Source organism: Hemitrygon akajei, chromosome 25 (assembly GCF_048418815.1).
Source record: "Hemitrygon akajei chromosome 25, sHemAka1.3, whole genome shotgun sequence".
NCBI lineage: Eukaryota > Metazoa > Chordata > Chondrichthyes > Myliobatiformes > Dasyatidae > Hemitrygon > Hemitrygon akajei.
In genome coordinates, this window is record NC_133148.1 from 3,138,825 (window position 1) to 3,160,016 (window position 21,192).

The 21,192-nt window shown below is 55.2% G+C and overlaps 1 protein-coding gene across 3 annotated transcripts in view; it reads right to left on the bottom strand.

Annotated features, from left to right (window-relative positions):
* Window positions 1-953: 953 nt before the first annotated feature.
* Window positions 954-21,192, bottom strand: part of LOC140716332 (nuclear factor of activated T-cells, cytoplasmic 4-like) — a 49,553-nt gene continuing 29,314 nt past the window's right edge. Inside the window, exons 4-10 of one of the 3 annotated variants that reach the window (XM_073028948.1) lie at window positions 14,254-14,447; window positions 12,355-12,527; window positions 9,833-9,973; window positions 8,808-8,863; window positions 7,340-7,466; window positions 2,614-4,080; window positions 954-1,639 (exon numbers count right to left, since the gene is read on the bottom strand). In XM_073028948.1, coding sequence (XP_072885049.1) covers window positions 1,563-1,639; window positions 2,614-4,080; window positions 7,340-7,466; window positions 8,808-8,863; window positions 9,833-9,973; window positions 12,355-12,527; window positions 14,254-14,447 — 2,235 coding nt within the window. In that variant the 3' untranslated portion in view covers window positions 954-1,562. Of the gene's footprint in view, window positions 1,640-2,613; window positions 4,081-7,339; window positions 7,467-8,807; window positions 8,864-9,832; window positions 9,974-12,354; window positions 12,528-14,253; window positions 14,454-21,192 lie in introns of all 3 variants that reach the window. The other 2 variants (XM_073028949.1, XM_073028947.1) reach the window with 2 other exon arrangements.

The following is a 21,192-nucleotide window of genomic DNA, read 5'->3' on the forward strand; positions in this document are numbered from 1 at the left end:
GTGGGGTTCGTGGTCAATGCAGATGCTTGGCGTTCGGAGTGAGGTCCGTCCTAGGTCTGGTTGGGGTTAGCAGAAAGCAAATGAACGAAGAGCACTCCTGAAGTGGACGCACAGGAGGACGGGGTCGAAATCTACGGGAGCTATCGAAACCGGCAAAGACAAGTGCACCTAATGGTGCTCCAAGAGATAGAATGTTTGAGAAAAAGTTTGTCTTGCAATCTCTATCGGAGATTTCCCACGCTAGGTGCATCACATTCTGCCTCCCATCACAGGGAATTTGAGAACCGGTGCATTTTCCCACTAATGCATGCCATAAAAGCACTGCTCCATGCATCAGCCCAGCTTGCAAACGTTTACTCACAGGGGCAGTGGGACTAGAAGGATACCCCGTTCCCAACAGCGCCAATGGGGATTCTTCACACCTTGTTACCAGCCGCCCAGTCCGCGGGCTGCACGGCGCCTCGCCTCCCCGTTCCCATGGTGATCCCAATCCTCGTGCCGATGCGATCCATTGTGACGCAATGGGGATGACGCCGCCGAAGCATACCCCACAGCGACGCGCGGCGTCACCCGATTAACCGGCCTCCGTCGCACCCCACTCCGAACTGCACGGCGGGAGTTGTAGTCCACACTCCCACTTGTGTAACCATGTAGTCAACCGGAGCGCTGTCCAAGTGTCACTGCTGTCTACATTTACTATGCACATGGTGCGTATATTACTATCGTATGCCGATGTTTTTGATGTTTGCGTTCATATCTACAAGGTGCCGCTGTCACTGCTGTATATACAGTATACGGCATATAAACTGTGTATAATTCCCATATTATCCTCTATACGTGGTAAATCTTTAGAATCCTCTGTCCCCTTATGAAGTAGACGCTGTATTGCTGGAGGTGCTTAAACAAAAGGTGGAGGGAGGGGGAGAGAGAGAAGGAAGAGAAGAGAGACTGGCTCACGCCACTGGCTTTGTTTATTTATTTATTTATCTTACAAACAACAACCGAAAGGACAAAATAACGATTAACTGTGGAGTTGGAACTCATCTCGAAGACGGAATTTTACAGATGTTTAGTGTACAACTATATTAAAGACCCAGGAAATGACCTACTCCCAACCAAGGGGGGGGGGGAGGGGCACAGCAGGATTCTGAAGCTACAGAGAAGGAGTAAAGGGAAGGGAAGGGTGGGTTGAAAAGGGGAAGGAAGGAAGGAGAGGGCGGGACGGCGAGCGAAGGAGGAAAGTGGGAGGCGACTGTGGGAAAGTTTGGGGTTTTGCAGGAGGGAGACGGTAGCTACTACAGCCAGGACCTGCAACTGCACCTCACCCATCGGCTGCTGTGAGGCCGGCAGAGGCGCTTGGGATCCCGCTATGCTGACAGAAAAATCTCAGAGGGTCCGGGGGGGGGGGGGGGGGGGGGTAGCGGTTGGTGGTGAAGGAAGTTTGTAGGAATGTTAAGTTCAAGAGAGTGAGCCGGGATGCCTCATTACGCCAGGACCACTTCCACCCAAAGGTCCAACACGACGCCCCTGTCGTTCTGGATTGGCGGAGATCCCACCCGCAATCACAGCTCTTCCGTCCGCGCCTCTGTCAGTAAGGATTCTGGGGCGTCCGAGAGGTCCCATCCGATAATCTCGTTCACTGTGGGAATGGAAAGATGATGAGAGTTCGGAACTAAGGCCAAGCAAACTCAGACACCCACCGCGCACCGTCTCGCCACAGACTCCCAGGAACAGGCCAGGCCCACCCTCTTCATATTTGATCATCCATTATGGAGTGAGCGGAACCTGGAGGGAGGAGGGTTTCCTAGTAAACTTATCCTGGGGCTGACCCAATTAGCTGTCCGTGGGTCCGGAGGCGGGAAGTGGAGTGATCTGCCCGGGCTGACTCCCCCGGCCAGGCAATTTCCCGGGGGGACGTCCGTGCCAGAGTATTCCTGAAGAAAGGAGGCACTGACTCCAAGGGTACGGTGGAGGTGTTTTGAGGCCGCTAGATGCCGCAGGGGATAAATGATATAGATCAGGATAAAAATTTAGTCTATTTCTGTCACTGTATTTGTGTTTTATACAATAGTACTGTAAAGTTGCAATTAATATATTTTAAATAAAAGGGAGGTCAGACACAGGGTGAGGCTTCCTCCACACCGTCCCGTCACGCTCTCCCCAGGACAGGGTCAGACACAGAGTGAGACTCTGTCCGCATCGTCCCTTCTCGCATTCCCAGGGACAGGGTCGGACACAGGGCGAGACTCCCTCCACACCGTCCCATCACACACTCCCAGTGACAGGGTCAGACACAGGGTGAGACTCCCTCCACACCGTCCCGCCACACACTCCCAGGGACAGGGTCAGACACAGGGTGAGGCTTCCTCCACACCGTCCCGTCACGCTCTCCCCAGGACAGGGTCAGACACAGGGTGAGGCTCCCTCCACACCGTCCCGTCACGCTCTCCCCAGGACAGGGTCAGACACAGAGTGAGACTCTGTCCGCATCGTCCCTTCTTGCATTCCCAGGGACAGGGTCGGACACAGGGTGGCGCTTTCTCCGCGCTACGGCTCAGCTTTCACCCCAAAAGGCAAATGATCGGGCTCTTAAAGGGACCGCGCCCCACCTACCGTCGTCTAGCGTGATCCCCTGGATCGGGATGGCGCCGAAGGAGACCTCGCACTCCGCGATTTCTCCCTCCTCCTCCCCTGCCCCTCCCTTCTCTCCGGCGTCCCGCGGTACTCCCCGGCAGCCAGCGGTCCGGTCGCGAGATCCCGGACACCCTCGCGCCTCGATCGCGAGGGGGTGGGTGGTCGCCTGTCCGCCAGTCTCCGGAGCCCGGTGCTGAGAGTATGTGAGAGGGGAGTGGGACACCAAGGCGGGGGGTCTTGGGTGGTACGGGCAGCGACTTCCTGGACGCGGTTGGTCGGCTAGAGTTTGCGGCGCTTCACAGCCGTGGGTACCTGTCTGGGGATTGGTCGACAGCGGACCCTGTCCAGGTCGCGCGAAGCCGGCGGGTACGGGACGTATTGTGCCGATTTGGGTCAGAGGGTGCCCGTGGGGGGCTGGAGTTACCAGTCTGCCGGCGATGGTGTGAGCAGATGTGTGTCCTTGTTGGGATCGGGATAGCAACGGGCATTGGTGATTGGTAGCTAATGGCATCTCTTGGATGGGTCGGGTCAACGGTTGACTATGGTTGAGATTCTCCAATCGGTGCCCTGGATTGTGCTGGGCCAGTGGCTGGCATTGGTCACCAATAGCCATGTGGTGAGCTCGATTGGGCTGGATGATGGGTAAGAAGGGAAGCTCAAGGGGCAATGGGTGCCCTTGGTGCTGCCGGGTTAGTGGCTGGCAGTGGTCACCAGTCACCAGTTGGTGCTCTTGGTTGGGTTGGGTCCACGGTTGGCTGTGGGTGGTGTGAACCAATTGCTGATCTTGGTTTGGCTGGGTCAATTGGTCCCCTTGGTAGGTTTGGGTTAGCAGCTGGCTTTGCTCACCAGGAGCCAATGGGTGCCTTTGGTTGGGTTGGTTCAGTGGTTGACTGTGACTGGTGTGGGTCACTTGGCTCAATGGTTGGCACTGTTCACCAGTATTGAACAGGTGCCCTCGGTTGGGTTGGATCAATGGTTGACATTGGTCACTGCAACAAAATGAGTGTCCTTGGTTGGGTTGGATCATCTGTTGGCTCTGGTCGTCGTGAGCCAATGGGTGCCCTTGGTTGGTTTGGGTCAACCGTTGGCTCTGGTCGTCGTGAGCCAATGGGTGCCCTTGGCTGTGTTGGGTTAATGACTTACTCTGGCTGGTCTGAGACAATTGGTTGGGTGGGGCCAACAGTTGCCCGTAGCCAGGACAAGTGAAGGGGGGACTAGGGTCACCTCTCCTCAGGACTTCATTGTCTTTGGCCAGGCTGGAGTGGAGACCCCTGGAGCACAGGATCCCAGAGGGTGCCAGGAGGGGGCAGCTGTCAGTAAGCCCCTCGGGGGAAAGGAAACCTGGGAAAGGTGGGGAGTTTGGGCCAGAGGGGAGCCGGGTAGAAGGGGGGGTTGCCGAGCTATGTCCCGTCTGCAGGTCCTGGGACGACTCTTCCTTGACGTACACTAGAAGGCAGAGATCACAGTTTCTATGAGACACTGGTGTTGATAGCCACCCACAATTCCCACCCTCCCAACCCACATGGAGGGGAGGGAAACGCGAGAGCATGAGCCCCTAATCACTGCGAGAAGGGGAGTGGAGACATGGCTGGGGCTGCACCTTCTATAAACAATCCTGGAGAAGTGATCTCAGCCTGTGAGCTTATGGGTTTTCCCAGCATGCTCTACCAATATCATCTCTTCCCTCTCCCTCACAGAAACAGGTGCTTTGGCCCACCTTGTCTATGCTCACCCTGCACCTAAACTGATCCCATATGCCCACATTAGGACCATGTTCCCCACATCTGAATGCCCCCTGGTTGTATCTGATTTCTCCAGCATCTCTAGCAGCATGTGCAAACTATCATACTCTCCATGAGAAATAAACTTGCCCCTCAGATGTCCTTTAAACCGCTCTCCCTTCCCCTTAAACCAACTCCTCATGTTTGATACCCTAGCCATAGAGAAAGACACTGAACCTACAGTATCTCCTTTCTTCATGCCTCTTCCAGATCTTTAGTCACCCTTAAGCACTTTCATTCTGGGAAAACAGTCCCATCCTGTCCAGTCTTTTCTTATAACCAAACTCCACCCAGTCTTGGTAGCACCAGGGAAACCTCCTCGGTACTCTCTTTAGCACAACACTTACTCTTCCTCTCGTGCAGTGACCAGAAATGCACACAATGCTCCAGATGTGTTCTGACTGGTATTGTGTAAAGATAGAACATCACATCCCAACTCTTGTACTCAGTGCACTGACTAATGAGACCATAAGAATACGAGGAGAATTAGGCCATTCAGCCCATCGAGTCTGCTCCACCATTCCATCATAGCAGATCCTGGATCCCATTCAACCCCATACACCTGCCTTCTTCCCATATCCTTTGATGCCCTGACGGATCAGGAAACAAACAACTTCTGCCTTGAATATACACGTGGATTTGACCTCTACAGCAGTCTGAAGCAGAGCATTCTGCGGATTTACTGCTCTCTGTCTAAAAAAAATCCTCCTTCCCTCTGTTCCAAAGGATCACCTCTCAATTTTAAGTCTGTGACTTCTAGTTCTGGGCACTCCCACCTTAAGAAACATCCTGTCTACGTCCACCTTATCTGGTCCTTTCAACATTCAGTAGGTTTCAATGAGGTCCCCCTGCATTCTTCTAAATTCCAGTGAGTACAGGCCCAAAGTTACCAAACATTCCCTTCATTCACAGAACGATCCTTTTGAACTTCCTCTGGACTCTCTCCAATGACAACACATCCCTTTTGAGATAGGGGGCCAAAACTGTTGACAATACTCCCCTGGCTAGTGTCTTATAAAGGCTCTCCTTGCTTTTATATTCTATTTCCCTTGAAATAAATACCAACATTGCATTTGCCTTCTTTACCATAGACTCAACATGAAAATTAACCTCCTGGGAGGCTTGCACAAGGACTCCTGAGTCCCTCTGCACCTCTGATGTTTGAACCTTCTCCCCATTTAGATAATAGTCCACTCTATTGTTCCTTTTACCAAAATGTATTATCATACATTTCCCAACACTATATTCCATCCGCCACCTTTTTGTCCGTTCTTCCGATTTGTCTAGGTCCTGCAACAATTGCATTACATCCTCAGCACTACCTGCCCCTCCACCTATCTTCATATTATCTGCAAACATTGCCACAAAGCTATTATCTAAATCTTTGAAAAACAATGTGAAAAGTAATGATCCCAATACTGACCCCTGAGGTACACTGCTAGTCACTGGCAGCCAACCAAAAAATGGCTCTTTTATTCCCTCTTGCTGCCTCCTGCCTGTCAGCCATTCCTCTTTGCATGCCAGTATATTTCCCGTAACGCCATAGAACTTTATTTCATTAAGCAGCCTCATGTGTGACACCTTATCAAATGCCTTCTGAAAATCGAAGTAAATGACATTTACTGCCTCTTGGCAGTATCCCTCCTTTCTACTTTCTTGAAGATTTGCCAGGCAAGATTTCCCATTACAGAAACCATGCTGACTTTGACTTATTTTATCATTAGTCTTCTAGTACCTCAAAACCTCATCCTTAATATAGACTCCAACACTTTCCCAACCACTGTGGTTAGGCTAACTGGCCTATAATTTCCTTTCTTCTCCCTTCCTCCTTTCTAAAAGAGTGGAATGACATTTCCATCCACTGGGACCATGCCGGAATCAAATGATTCATGAAAGATCTTGACCAATGCATCTGTATCTCTTCAGCAACCTCTCTCAGGACTCTGGGATGTCGTCCATCAGGTCCAGGTGACTTTCCCACCTCAGGACCTTTCAGTTTGCCTAGCACTTTTTTCCTTGGTAACAGCAATGGCCCTCACTCCTGCTCTCTGACACTCACGGACCTCTGGCACACTGCTGCTTCCACAGTGAAGACAGATGCAAAGTAATGAAGGCAGGCATGATATTCGTCTTCCTCACTACCCATGTCGGCACTTTCAGGGAGCTATGGACTGGGACCCCTGCATTCCTACCACTCTCCATGCATGTCCTACCCCTATTTGACTTCCCATTGCACATCACCTTGCACAAGTGGTGACCACAAGAAACTGCAGAGTTATGGGCACGTCACAGGGACCAGCCTTCCCTCCGCAGACTCTGTCTGCACTTCTCACGACCTCTCTAAAGTAGCCAGCATAATCAAAGTCCCCACCCCGAACAATCTCTCTTCTCCTGCCTCCAGTCAGTGGGAGGGGGCAGAATCTAGAAAAGGCTGAAAGTACATACCACCAGGCTCGAGGACAGTTCCTACCCTGCAATTTTAAGACTATTGAATGGTTCCACAGTACAATAAATTGTACCCTTGGCCTCATAAGCTAACTCATTGAGATCTTGCACCTTACTGCTGATCTGCCCCGCATTTCCTCTGTAGCCGTTACATTTCATTTTTATTGTTTGTCCTGGCTCCACCCCAGTACACAGTGTAATGATTTGATCCGTATGAATAATATACAAGACAAGCCTTTCACTGCACTTTGGCAAAGTGACACACTCCCCTTAAAACTACACCCCTCTTGTTTCCGATACCCCTCCCTCAGGGAGCGAGACCTCTCTACCCTTTCTGTGGCTCACAGGAAGGAACTTGTGGACTCACTACAAGTGAGGGACTGAGGTTCCACAGAGGGCAGAGAGGAGGAGGGGGGACTGGGCCTTCTTGTTTCCAGGGAGGGGGCATTTGGGGAACATGCACTTGGCAGGTAACTCACCCGGGACATAGCAAAAACTCTGGGGAGGGCTCCTCTTCCTTCTGCCATTACAGACCAGGAAACAGACGTGTGCGGTGCCGGTGAGGGACTGGTTGTGGTAGGGAGGAACCTCGGCCACGATGTTGCTCTGTAGAGGGGAAGGAGAGAGGGAATGAGGAGGGGAGAGGCAGGAGAAGGGGAGAGAGAAGGGAAAGGGGGAGGCAGGTGAGAGAGAGAGGGTGAGAGGGAATGAGGAGTAGGGAGGGAATTGGAAAGAGGGAAGGGGAAAGCGGGAAGTGGAGGAGAGTGAGGTGGGGAGAGGGAATGGGGAAGTAGGGAGAGGGGGAAGAGAGGGAAGGGGAAGTGTGACGAGGTGGAGAAGAGTGCAATGGGGAGAAAGGGAGGAGTGGGGAAAAAGGAGAGGGGGAGGAGAGGGATAGGGAAAGAGGAGAGGGAAGTGTGGAGAGGGGACAGTTGGCAAAAGGGAGGAAAAATGGCAAGAGGTTATGCGAGAAGGGGAGGTAGGGGAGAGGGTGAGGGCTCTCAATGGAAAACGGAGAGGAGTGAAGTGAAGAATGTGAGGGAAGGGTGTGAGAAAAGGGTAGAGTCAGAAGGACAGAGGAGTGGGGAGAGAGTGAATGGAGGAGGATGGGAGGGATTATGGAAGGGTGAGCGAGTCAGGGGAGAGGGAAAGGAACGGAGAAAGTGACAGAGACAAGGGGGAGTGTGTGTGAGAGATAGAGGGTGTATATGAAATCGAGAGGAGAGAACGAAATTGTGAGGGAGCGGGAGAGTGCAACAAATAGATGAGCAGGACAGAGAGGAGAGAAAGAGTGAAGAGCAGAGAGAGGAAAACAGGAGTGAGAAAGAGGGAGAGAGACAGTGAAACAATGTGTGTGAAACTGGCCAGCAGAGGGAGCTGAAACACAACACAGAGAGAGGAAGGAGTTTTGTACGCAGAAACCGGGAGTGAGTTGCAGGCTGAGATCTTATCCAGGGGATTTAACGGGGTGGGGTTTATATATACAACAACAGACTTCCGGAGTGAGTTACAGGCTGGGATCTAATCACAGGCTTCTAGGAGCTTATATCTAGAATAATTCTGCCATGCACGGTCCCAAACCCAGCCATGAAAGGAGGGTTGAGCACGGGGCTAGTGATCCCATCCTTAAAATAACTCAGAGCTACTGAAGTGCCGACAGAAGCTCCAAAGAACTCATCCCCGAGAGAGGAAGGGTCTTTGCCTTGAAGACAGATGAGGTTGTGTGATGAAAATGGAAGTCAGAAGGCTGATTGACCCTGGACAGGGGAGTAGGTGTAATGGGCTCAAAAAGAAGAATTCTGTACACAGATTAACAGATCCCTTGCAGTGAGTTACAGGCCGGGATCTAACCCATCGTTTACAGGGATGTGGGGAAGGAGGATACAGCCGTTGTGAGACAGCCAGTCCCAGAGCTCAGTATCAAGGGGGTGAAAGGGTGATTCTTACCTCTGTGGTCTCTGCACTATCGACCTTGGCCTCTACCTCCCAGCGCACTCGTCCATCTGTGGGAGAAATGTGACAGAGTGTCTTTCCATCTGACGCGCTCCCTCCCACTCCCCCCAAGCCCTTCTGTACCCCCTCCTCTCTCCCTATCTCTGATCCTACCACCCCATCTTCCTCAGCTCTCCCTGGTCTCTAACATCCTCCTCCTCTTCTCCTGTCTCTAATCCTCTCCTCTCCATTTCTCCACTCAACCATCTCTCTCCCTCTCACCATCGTCCCTCCCCCAAATTGCCCTCCCCCCTCCCCTTACACCTCCTCTTTATAAATGAGCCCATCTGAAATTCCACTGAGGGAAGTAGGAGGCGAGGGAGGAGAAAATGTGTTGAGTAAGAGGAAGAGGGAGTGAGTGGACGTGGACCCAAGGGTGGGAGGGTGAGAGAGAAGGTTGAGTCAGGTGAGGGGGAAGGAGAAGGAAAGGCTGAGGGATAGAGAGTGAAGGAGGGAGAGGTGAATGAGGGGAAGAGTGATGGTGAGGGAGAGAGTGAGGCAGATGGTGTAAGGAGAGGTGTTGAGGCTGAGGGAAGGGAGACTGTGAGAGTTGAGGATGAGGGGGCAGTCAGTGGTGGGTGAAAAGAACCAAGGGGATAGGGTCACCCATCTACCCAACCCCACCCCCGCATCCTGTCTCCCTCCCTGTGGTCACCCCAGCCCTCCTCACCCGAGTTCACTAATTCCTCCTCCAGTTAACCTCTCCCATCCATCCCTCCCTGGGTTCACCACTCCTGCACCCTGCCCATCTCTCTTTATCTGGGTCACCCCATTTTTCCACAATTCCCTCCCTTTGTTCACCCCCACCCTAGGGAATCTGTGTGGTCACCTCTCCTCTCCACCCCTATTGCCCCACCCCATTGTCACCCACATCTCCATTCCCCCCAGCTGTCAACCCATTCCCCTGGTCCCTCCCAGTAGATAGCCCACATCCCCCCAAGTTCAGTCTCCTCGTGGTCTTCCCCCCACCCCGTCCATACCTGGCCCTTTCTCGGTGAAGATGACCCTGGAGGTAGGCAGAAAGTTGCAGCCAGTGACGACCAGCCTCTCTCCCCCTGACACTGGGCAGGATATCACATTGTAGCTCCCCACCTGGGGCAGCTCGTGAGCCGATCGCTGAGCTGGAGGGGGAAGGCGGGGCGGGGAGGCAAACGAAAGGGTGCAGAGTGTGAGGGGTTGCGGTGAGAGGGCGCAGCGTGGGGTGAAATGAGCGGGGCAGGGAGGGAGGGCAAGTGGTGGAGGTTGGGAGGGCGATATGTTTTACTGGGGGAGAGGGGACCATCTCTACAGACACTCAAAGATTTCATCAGGAGGGCCATCCAGCACGGAAGCAGGGTTTTAAGCCCACCATAGTCACTCTATCCCCTCTATCTGCACTTATTCCACTTCCTTCTTTAGGATCGTATGCTTCCATGCCTTGCACAGGCTAAATCCCTTCTGGTTGTATCTCTGTCAACTCCTCTGCTAGAACCTCCCAGATATCAGTTCCTCTCTTACCCCCTCAGATCTCCACTAAAACTCTTCCTTCTCCCTGTAACCTACCCCCACCCCCTTTAGATATAGACTCTTCTACTCCGGGTAAAAAAAGAGCCTCCAGTTTATCCAAACCACACATCTTTAAGGCATTTGGCCCATATCCCTAGACGTCCCTCCTAGCCATGTACCTGTCCAAATGGCTTACAAACATTGTAATCATCTCCACCTCTATAGCACCTTCTCTGGCAGCTGGTTCCACACGCCAACCGCCTAGAGATATGAAAATAGGGAAAAACTGAGCTGCAAGGATTTGGGAGTCCTTGTGCAGGATTCCTTAAAGGTTAATTTGCAGGATGAGTCTGTGGTGAGGAAGGCAAATCCGATGTTAGCATTCTGTTCAAGAGGAATATAAAAGCAAAGATCTAATGTTGAGACTTTATAAAGCACTGGTGAGGCCTCACTTGGAGTATCGTGGGCAGGTTCAGGCCCTTTATCTGAGAAAAGATTTGTTGGAACTGGAGGGGGTTCAAAGGAGGTTCACGAAGATGATTCCAAGGTTGAACGGCTTGTCGTATGAAGAGCATCTGATGGCTCTGGGCCTGTATTCACTAGAATTCGGAAGAATGAGGGGTGAGCTCATTGGCACCTATAGAACGGTGAAAGGCTTTGATAGAGTGAATGTGGAGAGGATGTTTCCTGCGGTGGGAGAGTCGAAGACCAGAGGACACAGCCTCAGAATAGATGGGTGTCTTTGTAGAACAGTACCGAGGAGGAGTTTCTTTAGCCAGAGTGTGGTGAGTCTGTGGAATTCTTTGCCACAGGCAGCTGTGGAGGCCGAGTCTTTGTGTATATTTAAGACAGAGGTTGATGAATTCTTGATTGGTCAGGGCACGAAGGGATACGGGGAGAAGGCAGGAGATTGGGGCTGAGAGGAAAGTTGGATCAGCCATGTTGAAATGGCGGAGCAGACTCGATGGGCCAAATGGCCTAATTCTGCTCCTGTGTCTTATGGTCTCCTCCGTTTGCGAAAACTAACCCCTCAGATCCCCCTTAAAACCTCCCTTTCTCACCTTAAACCTGTGCTCTCTCAATCTCAAGTCCCCTATCCTGGGGGAAAGACAGTGACCATCGTCCTTACCTATCCCCCTCATGGCTCTATAAACCTTTATCAAATCACCCCTCAGCTTCCTTTGTTCCAGTCTCTCCTTACAACTGAAGTTCTCAGTCCTGGCAACATCCCGGTGAATTTTTGTTGCACTGTCTCTAAGCTTCAGTTCTCCAGTCTGCATAGGCTTTCAGACCAAGCCCATTCCTCTCTTAAACACCTTATACCACCCCTCACCCCCCATATTCCCATCAACACCCCAGATTCTCTAAGCTTGAGTTCTCCAGTCTGTGTAGGCTTTCAGACCAAGCCCATTCCTCTCTTAAACACCTTATACCACCCCTCACCCCCCATATTCCCATCAACACCCCAGATTCTCCCATACACCGGGAAAGAATTCACAGTGGCAGATTAACCCATCAACCACACGTTTCTGGGACATGAGAGAAAAGAGAGGGAGAGAGGGAGGGGGAGGGGGAGAGGGAGAGAGAGGGGGAGAGGGCAAGAGAGAGGGAGGGAAAGGGAGAGGGAGAGAGAGGGAGGGAGAGAGATGGAGAGAGAGAACTTCACACACACACCAGAGAAAAAGCACACACAATGAAACACTCACACAAGAGAAAGAACAGAAACATACACAGAAACGTGCACACACACTCAAAAGCACCTGGAGTTGAGGACTGAACCACAGTCACAACAGTCCTGTTGACAACTGTGCCGGGAGAGCGGGGGGAAGGGGGAGACAGGCTGGTGTGGTAACTCCAAGGAGAGCCAGTACACACTCAATGGGTGTGAGCAGAGAAGAGGATCAGTGCTGTGCAAGAGAGGGAGGGAGGCTCCATCAGGAATCAAGATCGGGGAGGGGGGAGGGAATAGCAGAGTGCTGGAGGGCAGTGTGAGGTAGAGGGCGCTTCAACTACTCACAGCACTCAATTGGGACAGAGGACACCTGCAACGAAACGACCTTGCCTCCGGACTGTGGAATGTGGACCCGGAAAACTAGACGCACACGGGTGTTTTTCCTGCCGATGTCTGTCTCGCCCTTCCGCAACTCAATGTCAGAATTCCGAAGCTTCAGGATCCCCGCGCAATCTATACTGTGGGGTTTAAAAGTTTCAGATGTTCAGTGAGGCTCCCTCCACACCGTTCCGTCATACACTCCCAGGGACAGGGTCAGACACAGGGTGAGGCTCCCTCCACACCGTCCCATCACACACTCCGAGGGACAGGGTCAGACACAGGGTGAGGCTCCCTCCACACCGTCCCGTCACACACTCCCAGGGACAGGGTCAGACACAGGGTGAGGCTCCCTCCACACCGTCCCATCACACACTCCCAGGGACAGGGTCAGACACAGGGTGAGGCTCCCTCCACACCGTCCCGTCACACACTCCCAGGGACAGGGTCAGACACAGGGTGAGGCTCCCTCCACACCGTCCCGTCACACACTCCCAGGGACAGGGTCAGACACAGGGTGAGGCTCCCTCCACACCGTCCCGTCACACACTCCCAGGGACAGGGTCAGACACAGGGTGAGGCTCCCTCCACACCGTCCCGTCACACACTCACATGAAGAGGGTCAGACACAGGGTGAGGCTCCCTCCACACCGTCCCGTCACACACTCCCAGGGACAGGGTCAGACACAGGGTGAGGCTCCCTCCACACTGTCCCGTCACACGCCCCCGGGGACAGGGTCAGACACAGGGTGAGGCTCCCTCCACACCGTCCCCTCACACACTCCCAGGGACAGGGTCAGACACAGGGTGAGGCTCCTTCCACACCGTCCCCTCACACACTCCCAGGGACAGGGTCAGACACAGGTTGAGGCTCCCTCCACACCATCCCGTCAGACACTCACATGAAGAGGGTCAGACACAGGGTGAGGCTCCTTCCACACCGTCCCGTCACACACTCCCAGGGACAGGGTCAGACACAGGGTGAGGCTCCCTCCACACCGTCCCCTCACACACTCCCAGGGACAGGGTCAGACACAGGGTGAGGCTCCCTCCACACCGTCCCGTCACACACTCCCAGGGACAGGGTCAGACACAGGGTGAGGCTCCCTCCACACCGTCCCATCACACACTCCCAGGGACAGGGTCAGACACAGGGTGAGGCTCCCTCCACTCCGTCCCATCACACACTCACATGAAGAGGGTCAGACACAGGGTGAGGCTCCCTCCATACCGTCCCGTCACACACTCCCAGGGACAGGGTCAGACACAGGGTGAGGCTCCCTCCACACCGTCCCGTCACACACTCCCAGGGACAGGGTCAGTCACAGGGTGAGGCTCCCTCCACACCGTCCCGTCACACACTCCCAGGGACAGGGTCAGACACAGGGTGAGGCTCCCTCCACACCGTCCCATCACACACTCCCAGGGACAGGGTCAGACACAGGGTGAGGCTCCCTCCACACCGTCCCATCACACACTCACATGAAGAGGGTCAGACACAGGGTGAGGCTCCCTCCACACCGTCCCGTCACACACTCCCAGGGACAGGGTCAGACACAGGGTGAGGCTCCCTCCACACCGTCCCGTCACACGCCCCCGGGGACAGGGTCAGACACAGGGTGAGGCTCCCTCCACACCGTCCCCTCACACACTCCCAGGGACAGGGTCAGACACAGGGTGAGGCTCCTTCCACACCGTCCCCTCACACACTCCCAGGGACAGGGTCAGACACAGGGTGAGGCTCCCTCCACACCGTCCCGTCACACACTCCCAGGGACAGGGTCAGACACAGGGTGAGACTCCCTCCACACCGTCCCATCACACACTCACATGAAGAGGGTCAGACACAGGGTGAGGTGACATTACTTTGCAGTCATGTTGTTTTCGGGGAGGAGGGGCACCTCCAGGATCTTGGTTGTGTTGACCAGTGCTTCCTGGCTGGAGGTGGTGACCATCTTCCCACTGATCCGGTGGATCTGGTAGAAGGCGTGGGGCCTGAGATTCCGGTCATCCGCTGTGCCAATGAACATCTGGAGAGTGAGGGGCTGCTCCACGTACCCCTGCAGCTGGATTAGGGCGGAGGAGGGAGAAGGAGAAACAAAGAGAAGGTTAAAATCCTGCTCCACACTGGGTGGCTGCTGCATCACTGGAAATTCAGTGAATCCTGGAGCTGGCTCTTCACTGACTCTCTGTGCTAAGGACAAATTGAACGTCTTGTGGTGAACTAGATATACCTGTCTGGACTGCTCCTGTGGCTCCTCCCACAGACCCCCTGCTGACTGCTCCTGTGGCTCCTCCCACTGACCCCCTGCTGACTGCTCCTGTGGCTCCTCCCACTGACCCCCTGCTGACTGCTCCTGTGGCTCCTCCCACAGACCCCCTGCTGACTCCTCCCACAGACCCCTGCTGACTCCTCCCACAGACCCTGCTGACTGCTCCTGTGGCTCCTCCCACAGACCCCCTGCTGACTGCTCCTGTGGCTCCTCCCACAGACCCCCTGCTGACTGCTCCTGTGGCTCCTCCCACAGACCCCTGCTGACTCCTCCCACAGACCCCTGCTGACTCCTCCTACAGACCCCCTGCTGACTGCTCCTGTGGCTCCTCCCACAGACCCCCTGCTGACTGCTCCTGTGGCTCCTCCCACAGACCCCTGCTGACTCCTCCCACAGACCCCTGCTGACTCCTCCTACAGACCCCCTGCTGACTGCTCCTGTGGCTCCTCCCACAGACCCCTGCTGACTCCTCCTACAGACCCCCTGCTGACTGCTCCTGTGGCTCCTCCCACAGACCCCTGCTGACTGCTCCTGTGGCCCCTCCCACAGACCCCTGCTGACTGCTCCTGTGGCTCCTCCCACAGACCCCCTGCTGACTGCTCCTGTGGCTCCTCCCACAGACCCCCTGCTGACTGCTCCTGTGACTCCTCCCACAGACCCCCTGCTGACTGCTCCTGTGGCTCCTCCCACTGACCCCTGTATAAAGGCAACTGTGGCCTGTTGCCCAGCCTCATTCCCCAGGATGTAGAGTTGTTTATTCTTCCAGTCAATAAAAGCCGATACCTCGCTTCCTACGTCTCAGCGTGAGTTATTGATGGTGCATCAATTTTATTGTCTGGAAGTTAAAGCATGGAAACCGTTTTACGCCCGGAACGTTTGGATTTGGACCCCCAGGACCCTGAAGCAGCTCTTGCCTTTGAACTCTGGCTTGCATGCTTCCAATCATACTTGGAGGAGGTTCGTGCAACTGACCCCGCTGTTAGGCACAGACTTCTCCTCTTGAGAGTCGCCCCAAAAGTTTATTCATTCATCAGGGACCTCTCAACCTACGAAGGGGCGCTTGACGCCCTCAAAAGACAGTACCTACGGCCGGTGAACGCCGTCTACGCCAGACATCGCTTGGCCACCCGAAAACAGCGGCCTACGGAGTCGACTGCTGAATTTCTCTGAGCTCTACAGGCACTCGTGCGGACTTGTGACTGCAAAACACTCACAGCGGAACAGCATGCGGAACTCTTGGTCCGAGACGCCTTTGTGACCGGAATCAGGTCAGTGTATGTGCGCTGATAAAAAGCTGATCTGACCTTACGCTCAGCGATCGAGACGGCTGATGCGCTGGAGGCTGCTCAGTTCTACGCCAATGCGGTCCAGCCGCGCGATTCCCCGGTTCCTGCGAGCGAATTCGCCAACGCCGCTGCCAGTCGCGGTATCACAAACTCACCTTGGCTTCTGGGTCGCATTCCACAGACATCCGGGGGGGTTGTGTAGCGACATTGGTGGTGCAGGGCACAGAATATCGGAACTTTGCGTTCCTGGTCATGCCTCGACTGTGCGCACCTGTGCTATTGGGCCTGGACTTCCAGAGCCATCTCGAAAGTGTGACTATGGCATATGACGGGCCCCTCCCACCACTCACTGTCAGGAATCCTCAGTTTAGCGGGACTTCGCCATATACTCCGTTACCACACGCACATACACACCGAACCACACATCCCGCCCAGCACCATGCCGATAGCTGTGCTACTGACACTACTTGCAGCCTCTCCACCCTCAAGATCCCTCCCCCACCGCTGTTCACCAACCTGACCCCCGACTGTAAACCAGTGGCGACTAAAAGCAGGAGGTACAGCGCAGGGGACAGGGCCTTTATTCATTCAGAGGTGCAGCGGCTGCTCGGGGAGGGGATCATCGAGCCAAGCACAAGCCCTTGGCGGTCCCAGGTGGTTGTTGTTCGGACTGGGCAGAAAAATAGGATGGTTGTGGACTATAGCCAGACCATCAATAGGTTCATGCAGCTTGACGCGTACCCCCTACCCCGCATCGTGGATATGGTCAACCAGATAGCTCAGTACAAGGTGTACTCGACCACAGATCTGAAATCCGCTTATCACCAGCTCCCCATCCGCCCAGAGGACCGCCCCTACACCGCCTTCGAGGCGGGTGGCAGGCTCTATCACTTCCTGCGCGTCCCATTTGGTGTCACAAATGGTATCTCAGTCTTCCAGAGGGAGATGGACCGGATGGTGGACCAGTACAAACTGAAGGCCACATTTCCCTATCTGGATAACATCACCATCTGTGGTCGCGACTGGTCGGATCACGACGCCAACCTACAACGATTTTTCCAAGTGGCCGAAGCTTTGAACCTTACTTATAACAGGGACAAGTGTGTGTTCAGAACCACCCGACTCGCTATCCTTGGGTATGTCATGGAGAACGGAGTCATTGGCCCTGATCCCGACCGTATGCGCCCCCTGTTAGAACTCCCTCTTCCCACCACTCTCGAAGCCCTCAGATGGTGCCTGGGTTTTTTTTCCTATTACGCCCAATGGGTCCCCCATTACGCAGACAAGGCCCGCCCCCTGGTCAAGTCTACCACTTTTCCCCTCTCTGCCAAGGCCTGCGCGGCCTTCAGCCGCATTAAAGGGGACATTGCCAAAGCAATGATGCATGCGGTGGACGAGAACATTCCCTTCCAAGTAGAGAGTGACGCCTCCGATTTCGCGCTGGCTGCTACCCTCAATCAGGAAGGCAGACCAGTGGCATTTTTTTCTCGTACCCTTCAAGGCTCTGAACTTCGGCACTCCGCGGTGGAGAAAGAAGCCCAGGCCATAGTGGAAGCTATTAGGCACTGGAGGCACTATCTCGCCGGCAAAAGGTTCACCTTGCTGACCGACCAGCGCTCGGTTGCGTTCATGTTCAGCAACCAACAGCGGGGCAAAATCAAAAATGATAAAATTTTGCAGTGGAGAATAGAACTCTCCACCTACAACTTTGACATCCTGTACCGGCCTGGCAGACTCAATGAACCCTCTGATGCCCTATCCCGGGGAACGTGTGCTAGCGCACAGCTCGACCAGCTGTCTGCCCTTCATGCACATCTTTGCCATCCGGGGGTCACCCGATTTTACCATTTTGTTAAAGCCCGGAACCTGCCGTACTCCCTGGAGGACATCAGGACGATGACCAGGGACTGCCAGATCTGCGCTGAGTGCAAACCGCACTTCTACCGTCCTGACACTGCGCAGCTTGTCAAGGCCACCCGCCCTTTTGAGCGACTGAGTGTTGACTTTAAGGGCCCCCTTCCCTCCACCGACCGCAATGTCTATTTTCTCAGTATTATTGACGAGTACTCGCGATTCCCCTTTGCCATTCCCTGCCCCAACACTACTACCACGTCTGTCATAAAAGCCCTGCGCCAGCTCTTCACTCTGTTCGGATATCCCTGCTATATCCACAGTAATAGAGGGTCCTCCTTTATGAGTGATGAGTTGCGCCGGTTCTTGCTAGCTAGGGGCATTGCTACTTGTCGAACCACGAGTTACAATCCCTGGGGGAATGGACAAGTGGAGAGGGAGAATGCCACAGTGTGGAAGGCCACACTTTTAGCCCTTAAGTCAAAAGGGTAGCCGGTCTCCCGATGGCAGGAGGTCCTCCCTGAGGCACTCCACTCTATCCGCTCCCTGTTATGTACGTCCACTAATGTCACCCCTCACGAACGCCTATTCTCTTTTCCCAGGAAGTCTGTCACTGGGACCACCCTACCAGTTTGGCTGATGTCCCCGGGGCCAGTGCTGCTACGTAAACATGTGAGGAGTAATAAATACTCCCCGCTGGTCGAGAGGGTTCACCTCCTGCATGCTAATCCCCAGTATGCCTACGTGGTCTTGCCTGATGGGCGGGAGGACACGGTCTCTGTCCGCGACCTGGCGCCCGCAGGAGCAGCAGACCACTACCCCGAACACTCCACGGTAACTATAAACCCTGAACCTGAGGTGACACCGCGCACACCGTGCCACACCCAGACTCCTCACGACGCTCATGTACCGGGCATCTCGTACGCGTCTATTCCAGGCACCTCGCACACACGCGAGGGATCCCTGACACCTCCAGTTAGGCCAGAACCAGCACAACCTCCGTCTCCGGTGCAATCACCACCTCCGGCACCTGTGCAATCACCACCAGCACCTGTGCAATCACCACCACCGGCACCTGTGCAATCACCACCTCCGTCTCCGGTGCAATCACCACCGGCACCTGTGCAATCACCACCTCCGGCACCTGTGCAATCACCACCAGCACCTGTGCAATCACCACCACCGGCACCTGTGCAATCACCACCACCGGCACCTGTGCAATCGCCACCGGCACCTGTGCAATCGCCACCTCCGACACCTGTGCAATCACCACCTCCGGCACCTGTGCAATCACCACCACCGGCACCTGTGCAATCACCACCAGCACCTGTGCAATCACCACCACCGGCACCTGTGCAATCACCACCACCGGCACCTGTGCAATCACCACCACCGGCACCTGTGCAATCACCACCTCCGGTACCTGTGCAATCACCACCTCCGGCACCTGTGCAATCACCACCACCGGCACCTGTGCAATCACCACCACCGGCACCTGTGCAATCGCCACCGGCACCTGTGCAATCGCCACCTCCGACACCTGTGCAATCACCACCTCCGGCACCTGTGCAATCACCACCACCGGCACCTGTGCAATCACCACCAGCACCTGTGCAATCACCACCACCGGCACCTGTGCAATCACCACCACCGGCACCTGTGCAATCGCCACCGGCACCTGTGCAATCGCCACCTCCGACACCTGTGCAATCACCACCTCCGGCACCTGTGCAATCGCCACCTCCGACACCTGTGCAATCACCACCACCGGCACCTGTGCAATCACCACCGGCACCTGTGCAATCACCACCACCGGCACCTGTGCAATCACCACCACCGGCAACTGTGCAATCACCATCGGCACCTGTGCAATCACCACCACCGGCATCTGTGCAATCACCTCCAGTACCTGTGCAATCACCACTGGCACCTGTGCAATCACCACCAGCACCTGTGCAATCACCACCACCGGCACCTGTGCAATCACCACCACCGGCACCTGTGCAATCGCCACCACCAGCACCTGTGCAATCGCCACCGGCACCTGTGCAATCGCCACCTCCGACACCTGTGCAATCACCACCTCCGGCACCTGTGCAATCGCCACCTCTGACACCTGTGCAATCACCACCTCCGTCTCCGGTGCAATCACCACCGGCACCTGTGCAATCACCACCTCCGGCACCTGTGCAATCACCACCAGCACCTGTGCAATCACCACCACCGGCACCTGTGCAATCACCACCACCGGCACCTGTGCAATCGCCACCGGCACCTGTGCAATCGCCACCTCCGACACCTGTGCAATCACCACCTCCGGCACCTGTGCAATCACCACCACCGGCACCTGTGCAATCACCACCAGCACCTGTGCAATCACCACCACCGGCACCTGTGCAATCACCACCACCGGCACCTGTGCAATCGCCACCGGCACCTGTGCAATCGCCACCTCCGACACCTGTGCAATCACCACCTCCGGCACCTGTGCAATCGCCACCTCCGACACCTGTGCAATCACCACCACCGGCACCTGTGCAATCACCACCGGCACCTGTGCAATCACCACTGGCACCTGTGCAATCACCACCAGCACCTGTGCAATCGCCACCACCGGCACCTGTGCAATCGCCACCACCGGCACCTGTGCAATCGCCACCGGCACCTGTGCAATCGCCACCTCCGACACCTGTGCAATCACCACCTCCGGCACCTGTGCAATCGCCACCTCCGACACCTGTGCAATCACCACCACCGGCACCTGTGCAATCACCACCACCGGCATCTGTGCAATCACCACCACCGGCACCTGTGCAATCACCACCACCGGCATCTGTGCAATAACCACCACCGGCATCTGTGCAATCACCACCACCGACACCTGTGCAATCACCACCACCGGCACCTGTGCAATCACCACCTCCGGCACCTGTGCAATCACCACCGGCACCTGTGCAATCACCACCGGCATCTGTGCAATCACCACCACCGGCACCTGTGCAATCACCACCACCGGCACCTGTGCAATCACCACAACCGGCACCTGTGCAATCACCACCACCGGCACCTGTGCAATCGCCACCTCCGACACCTGTGCAATCGCCACCTCCGGCACCTGTGCAATCGCCACCTCCGACACCTGTGCAATCACCACCACCGGCACCTGTGCAATCACCACCACCGGCATCTGTGCAATCACCACCACCGGCACCTGTGCAATCACCACCACCGGCATCTGTGCAATCACCACCACCGGCATCTGTGCAATCACCACCACCGACACCTGTGCAATCGCCACCACCGGCACCTGTGCAATCGCCACCTCCGTCTCCGGTGCAATCGCCACCTCCGGCACCTGTGCAATCGCCACCTCCGACACCTGTGCAATCACCACC